This window comes from Mastomys coucha, unplaced genomic scaffold (assembly GCF_008632895.1).
Source record: "Mastomys coucha isolate ucsf_1 unplaced genomic scaffold, UCSF_Mcou_1 pScaffold9, whole genome shotgun sequence".
Lineage (NCBI taxonomy): Eukaryota > Metazoa > Chordata > Mammalia > Rodentia > Muridae > Mastomys > Mastomys coucha.
The window spans coordinates 17,540,207-17,547,162 of record NW_022196915.1 but is presented as its reverse complement, the minus strand read 5'-3'; the positions used below and the strand labels follow the sequence as shown (position 1 = coordinate 17,547,162).

The 6,956-nt window shown below is 39.6% G+C and overlaps 1 protein-coding gene across 5 annotated transcripts in view; it reads right to left on the bottom strand.

The window, feature by feature from the left end:
* Glt8d1 (glycosyltransferase 8 domain containing 1) overlaps positions 1–6,956 on the bottom strand; it is a 14,619-nt gene that overhangs the window by 5,052 nt on the left and 2,611 nt on the right. For 3 of the 5 annotated variants that reach the window (XM_031361712.1, XM_031361709.1, XM_031361710.1), the window contains exons 2-4: positions 6,224–6,312; positions 2,153–2,206; positions 1,957–2,055 (exon numbers count right to left, since the gene is read on the bottom strand). In XM_031361712.1, the coding sequence (XP_031217572.1) occupies positions 1,957–2,055; positions 2,153–2,168 (115 nt within the window). In that variant the 5' untranslated portion in view covers positions 2,169–2,206; positions 6,224–6,312. The remainder of the gene's footprint in view (positions 1–1,956; positions 2,056–2,152; positions 2,207–6,223; positions 6,313–6,956) is intronic. The other 2 variants (XM_031361711.1, XM_031361713.1) reach the window with 1 other exon arrangement.

The window sequence follows — 6,956 nt, the reverse complement described above, 5'->3', positions numbered from 1 at the left end:
AAAAAAAAAAAAAAAAAGAAAAGAAAATTAAATTTAAAAAGGAAATTTAATACATAACTGTGGTATTACTCTGTAAAACCATCCTTCTTGACTTTTATGATACAGTGGGACCTCCAAAATTATGATTTCCACATAGAAAGAAATTACTAAAAATGCAGAATGATGATTTTTATCATTAGGGCCTAAATAATACAAGGATTTATGCTATATAAGATATTATATGCAATCTAGAAATGCTTTATAGAATATAGTAAGATGAGTACAAGTTATATGCAAGTTTTTCCTATGAGATTTTGTATAACAGACACAGCATTTGAAGATTTGGATCCTCCAGCCATAGAGGAATAGCTGCATACTCATTCAGTCAGCAATGAACACTGAAGAATTATTATATGATAAATAATGCCCAGCACTGAGATTATAACAATAAATACAACATATAAGTTCCAACCAGATAAACATCTATGTCTATGTTATATGCTACATGAGAGTCAGTTTTTTCTGTGGGATTGCCATCTAAAATTGAAAGTTATTAAGAAAACACATAAACTTATAGCATTAAAGGTATATATACAAATAAATGTAAAAAAAAGTCTTAATTGCATATATGAAATTTGTTATGCTTATGATAGAAATCACATGGAAATTTTTATCATATGAAGTTTAGCATAATCTCAAATATATAGAAAAATATACATAGTGAGAAAAGGACTAGAACATACCAGTCAAAATTTTTAAAGTAGTTTCTTGGGTCAATGAAATAACTTATTCAACTAATACTGACTAAATGACTCCATCTTAGCCTCCACACACTAGCTAAATCTGGCTCTCCTTCCTTATGTATCTCAGACTGACCTTGACTTGGTATGTAACCAAAGGTGACTTAAACTTTTTCTCCTAACTTTACTTATTACTGCATATGTATATGTGGTATGTATATTGTGCATGGGAGGTATGTCATGATATACACTGTTTATTGGATTACTACCCACTAGAGGTGTGTGTCAGGGGCCGGGGGGTACTGTTTTAAACAAAGTCTTGCTATAGTCTATACTGGCCTCAGATTAATGATTCTCTTGCCTTGCCTCAGTTTCCCAGCTGCTAGGATTTCTGTGGTGTATTGTCACATCTATCCTCAAAAGTGATTTTTAAAAACAAGGACATTGTGGTTCACACCTGTAGTACCATCACTATGGAGGCTGAGGCATGAGGATCAAGAATTCAAGGACAGCCTAAATTATAGATTGACTTTGAAGCCAGCTCAAGCAGTAAGATACTTAACACCCTGAAGCCTCAAATATGCCTCAATACCAGAGGGAGTCACATGAACTAAATAATTGCAATGTTATATACAATAAAAATTTTTGATCAGCTGATAAGACTTTATAATTTATGTTGTATTACAAAAGTCCTACTGATGTGATTGCTAAGTTGAAAGAAAGTAACAGTTAAAACAAAGTCACCATATTGACACCTTGTAGTGACAAAGGCAAGCATCAAATACCAGGGACACATGCCTATAGCCACCTTTTAAAGCTCTGACCTGATGAAATGCAAGCAGATGACAGCCTACAGACAGTTTTTAGGGCCTCTCACACATACACACACACACACACACACACACACACACACACACACACACACACATATGCTTCTAAGCTTAGGTCCTGATTTTGCATTAACTTCCCATCCCAGACCTCCTCTATAAGCTCCAAGTATTCCCTTCCTCCTTTTTCAGACAACCCTTTCCACTCTGCTCCATCTGCTGAGGTCAAACTGCTCTGTGTGTGTGTGTGTGTGTGTGTGTGTGTGTGTGTGTTTGGTCTCTCTACTTTCCTGAGTCTTTGAAAGAGCAAGAGGATAGTGATAAAACTTAGGATGTGGGGTCCGGGGGCCTCCAGGTCCTTAACAATGGACAGTATACAGGGTTAGTAAAGTAAAGGCTCCCTCCCATACCTGAAACTTCATTCTTCAACAAACTGCTCAAGCTGAGGAAGTTATGGTGCAAAACCAGTAAGAAGAGGACAGCAGCCAGGACCCAGATGATGATGTTTACTGAAACAGAGACAACTGTATTCAGCTTTTGGCCTCGGTAATATAAAACAACAGAATTTAGAGAGAGGGGAAGGGAAGAGGGAAGGGGAGCGCATACCTTTACGGAATGACATCCTTTTCTTCTGTCTTACATAAACATTAGAAATTAATCCTATAAAAATAAAAGCCCCCAAAGTCAGTGAGTACATGAGGATGGTCATCAAATGCTTCTGTACTCGTACTCAGACAAGAACAAGAGGAACATGTGATACTCTGCAAGATACTTATTTTTAAATTAATAACTTCCAAGCACCCAATGGGGAACTGAAAATTTTCTGATGATCATATACAATACTTTCATAGTATATGGAGAACCACATAACTTTAGCCTTGTTACACTGCACACTACAAGAAAAAAATCTACCAGGAGAAATAAATATCTAAAGTCTAGCAACTAGACAAACATTTTGGAATTGATTTCTGTTTAAAACACCTAGTTAAGCCGGATATGGTGGTGTATGCCTTTAGTCACAATGCTCAGGAGGCAGAGTCAGGCAGATCACTGAGCTTGACAACCTGGCCCACAGAGTGAGTTCCAGGACAGGCACAGCTACACAGAGAAAGCTTACCTCAAAAAAACTAACTAACCAACCAAGCAACTTCAAAAAACCTAGTTAGACTGGGCATGGACTAAAAAGTAACTTTTATTCTCCTGTAATAATTGTCATCTCCAAGGTTTACTGCCTCCATCTGCTAACCTAGGTCTAGTCCTGCAATGGACTAGCCTCCATACAATCTAATCAGTGCCTAGAATGTTTTCAGCCTCTGAGACTTATTGAAAAAGCTCACTCCTTCCTATTTCTTTCTGAACTCTGGCTGGCTAATTAAACTCAACTCTTCTGGCTAAAACTCCTCTCCACTCAGACAATCTGACTTCTCTCTTGGCCTCTGACTTTTTCTCTATCTGGCCTCAAACTAACTCTGACAATCTGTTCCAACCTTCTTGCTCCTTCTCATTCTCCAGCTCCTTCTGTCTTGACCTGTGTCTGGCTTGTTCTCTCTGCAACCTGCCTCTATACAACTGCCCCAATGAAACTGCCTTCTTCTCTCTCTCTGTGCTGCTTCTCTTAAGTAGCTTCCTTTTCCTTTCGGTTCTTGTGAGAGTCAGGTATATCCTACTCTGTCAAATATTTTTCAATTTGTCACTTTGTCTGCTACTCAATTAGACGTCACTTTCAAACATGGGTGCTTCCTTCTACAAACTAACTTTACCTTCATTTTTGGGGATTAAAGGCGTGTACTAACGGTGTGTCTATATTCCAGGCAGAGGGATTAAAGATGTGTGCTAAGGCTGAGCTACACCACAACTAGAAAGAAACAGGTTTTTGTTTTGTTTTGTTTTGTTTTTTTTAGGAAACAACACAATCTTGGGGTTCACAATGTGATCAAATATTCTACACAATGGACTGTGGTGTCCCTGACAAAGTAATCTGAGGAGTTAGTGCTAATCTCAAAAATTATACTTTAAGGGGGATGTAGAAAATGGCTCAGGCTCATACTGCTCTCCCAGAGGACCCAAGTTTTCCAGCATTCACGACAGGTGGCGTATAACTCTCGGTAACTCTAGGACCAGGAGAGCTGATGCCCTCTCTGGCCTGCACACAATTGGCAAACCAAGATACAGATGTGCAAACACACATTAAAAAAAAAATCTGCAATCAGAGATAACGATAGGGTTTAGCAGTTAAGAGCACTTGCTTGTTCTTACAGAAGACCCAGGGTCAGTTCCCAGTGCTCATACAAAATGTATCACAATTGCTTTTAACTCCAGTTCCAGGAGATTCAACATCTTCTGGCCTCTGCAGGCACTGCATGCACATGATACATACACAGAAAAGTAAAGATGTGCATATACACATAAAGATCTGCTTTAAGAAAAACTAATCTAGGCTGAGGCTCAATGGGTAAGAGTGCCAGCTGGTAAGCATAAGGACGTCCATTTGCATCTCGAGCACCCTCATCAAAAGCTGTGCATGGTCACTTGCACAGCTGCTTCCTAGCCTGCAGGAGAAGGTAAAGACAGGAGGATCACCGGGCGGTGAAGGTGCAGGCATTAAATCCCAGCACTTGGGAGGCAGAGACAGGTAGATTTCTGAGTTCGAGGCCAGCCTGGTCTATACAGTGAGTTCCAGGACAGCCAGGGCTACACAGAGAAACCCTGTCTCGAAAAACAAAAACAAAACAAAACAAAACAAAAAAACAAACAAACAAACAAAAAACCAAAGAAAGTGGTGTCCCAAGACTGGTACTCTCTAGGCCGCCTCTGCTCATGTGACACTTTTACTTTCTCAAAACAAACAATTCAATGGAAACAAGATTGTGAAATATGTTTTCATGGAATTATATCAATTACACAAAATTTTACAACACTCTCTTGGACATTTCCTTGAAGACACATTTTATGCATCCAAGACACTAGGTTTAAGACCTTTAATCCTTTATAAATGCCACTCACAGCAATATCTAACATATAAATAAGGATATTTATTCTACAAAGCACTGGCAGCAAAACCATACTGCTAAGAAAATTAATCTAAACTGTGTGTGCATTGGACACTTGATTTCCCAAGGTCATTTAAAAATCAGGGATATGTTTTAAAATGGCCATGGGTCATATTACAAATCTGAGACAATGTAACTCAGACTTATGAACAATATAAAATGTGTAAACATACTTTTTAGAGCAGTATATACAAAACACACTAAACCAGTAAACTTACTCTGAAAAAAATACACATTATAGATTGGCAAGATGGGTCAGAGAGTAAATGTGTTTGCAGAACAAGCCTAAGGACCAGCTGGATCCCCAGAAACCATGGAGAAAAATGACTTCTGAAAATTGTCCTCTGACTTCCACATGTGCTTGCACGCTTGCTCTCTCTCATGCTCATGCGCTCGCTCACACATTTTCTCTCTCTCTCTCTCTCTCTCTCTCTCTCTCTCTCTCTCACACACACACACACACACACACACACACACACACACACTTTTTATTGTGGGCTGGGAAGAGAATTCAGTCCAAAAAATGCTTGCTGTTGAAGTCAAACATAAGGACTCAAGTTAGATTCTCAGAACCTATATAAAATCCAGGGTGTAGTAGCAGACTGATACCCCATCACTAAAGATAGGAGGATCCCTGGCAGATGGTCATCACGAGGAACACCACATAAGGTTGATCTATGGCCTCTACACATGTGTACTTACACATACAGAGAAATGTACACACACAGAAAATAAAAGAAAACACGTAATATACCCTATGGTATTTCTCTTTATCACACCATAGGCTGAGTCTTACCTACAAAAGTTGGCAGATTGGGAGCTACTCAGTAAAGCCTTAACATCTCCCTGCTTTGAGTTAAATTCCACCAAGACTGAATAAACCCCAGCTAGTGGCTGGTACAAAAAGCAATGTTTTATCTGGTTAACTTGCAGTGATAGTTATACATTGATTATACATTGTATATTGATTGTATATTGATTATACATTGTATATTGATTGGAAGTCACCTGATTTGAGCTACTCTAGTTAGCAAGCCCCAAAAAAGAAAGAGCTTCAGGGCTGGCAAGATGGCTCAGTGAGTAAGAGCACTGACTGCTCTTCCGAAGGTCCTGAGTTCAGATCCCAGCAACTACATGGTGGCTCACAACCACCCGTAATGAGACCTGACGCCCTCTTCTGGTGCGTCTGAAGACAGCTACAGTGAATTACACCAGAGCGAGCAGGGCTGGAGGAAGCGGGGCTGGCAGAGGTCCTGAGTTCAATTCCCAGCAGCCACACACATGATGGCTCATGGCCATCTGTACAGCTACAGTGTACTCATACACATAAAATAAATAAAATAAATCTTAAAAAAAAAAGAGCTTCAAACAAGTACTCATTTTCTGTAAGTAGATAAATGACAGAAAGCACTTGCTGATAAAAGTCTTCTAGCAAGCCAGGCAGTGGTGGCGCACGCCTTTAATCCTTGGGAGACAGAGGCAGGCAGATTTCTGAGTTCAAGGCCAGCCTAGTCTACAGAGTGAGTTCCAGGACAGCCAAGGCTACACAGAAAAACCCTGTCTCAAAAAAACAAAGGAAAAAAAAAAGAAAAAAGAAAAAGAAAAAAAAAGTCTTCTAGCTACTTACATGAAGAACACCAGCTTTTAGAGTAAGTCTCATCATGTTGTCCTTGAGACATGAGGGTTCCTTGGTCTGTTTAGAAGAAACTCTCAGAGCTGGAGAGAGAGATAGCTCAGCAGTTAAGAGCACTGGTTGTCTTCCAGAGGTCCTGAGTTCAATTCCCAGCAACCACATGGTAGCTCACAACCATCTGTAATAGATTCTGATGCCCTCTTCTGGTGTGTCTGAAGACAGCTACAGTATACTCATATACACTAAAGAATAAGAAGAAAGGAGGAGGAGGAGGAGGAGAAAGAAGCTCCTCTCAAAATTTCATAGACACTGTGTGTATGGAGAAGGAGGAGGAAAGAAGAGCAAGGAAGATTTAAGGAGGGAGGAAGAGAAAGAAGAAAAAAGGAAGGAGAAGCAGCAGCAGCATAAAATACATGTTTTTGCTCCCAAACTGTAAAACCTTCACATTCCCAAACCATCTGTGTACAAACTCCTCATAAACACATACACAGGAAGCCCAAGACAGATATTACCCATTAATATAAAAGAATCTCAAGAAAAAAAAATGTATTCTGTTTACTGTTTTTGAGACAAGGTCTCATCATACAGCCCTGGCTGACTCTGAGCTTTTGATCCTGCTGCCGCAGTGCTGGGCTTTCAGCTTCTTTTTTCTGTTTTGCATCTGTGTGTGTGTGTATGTGTGTGTGTGTGTGTGTGTGAGAGAGAGAGAGAGAGAGAGAGAGAGAGA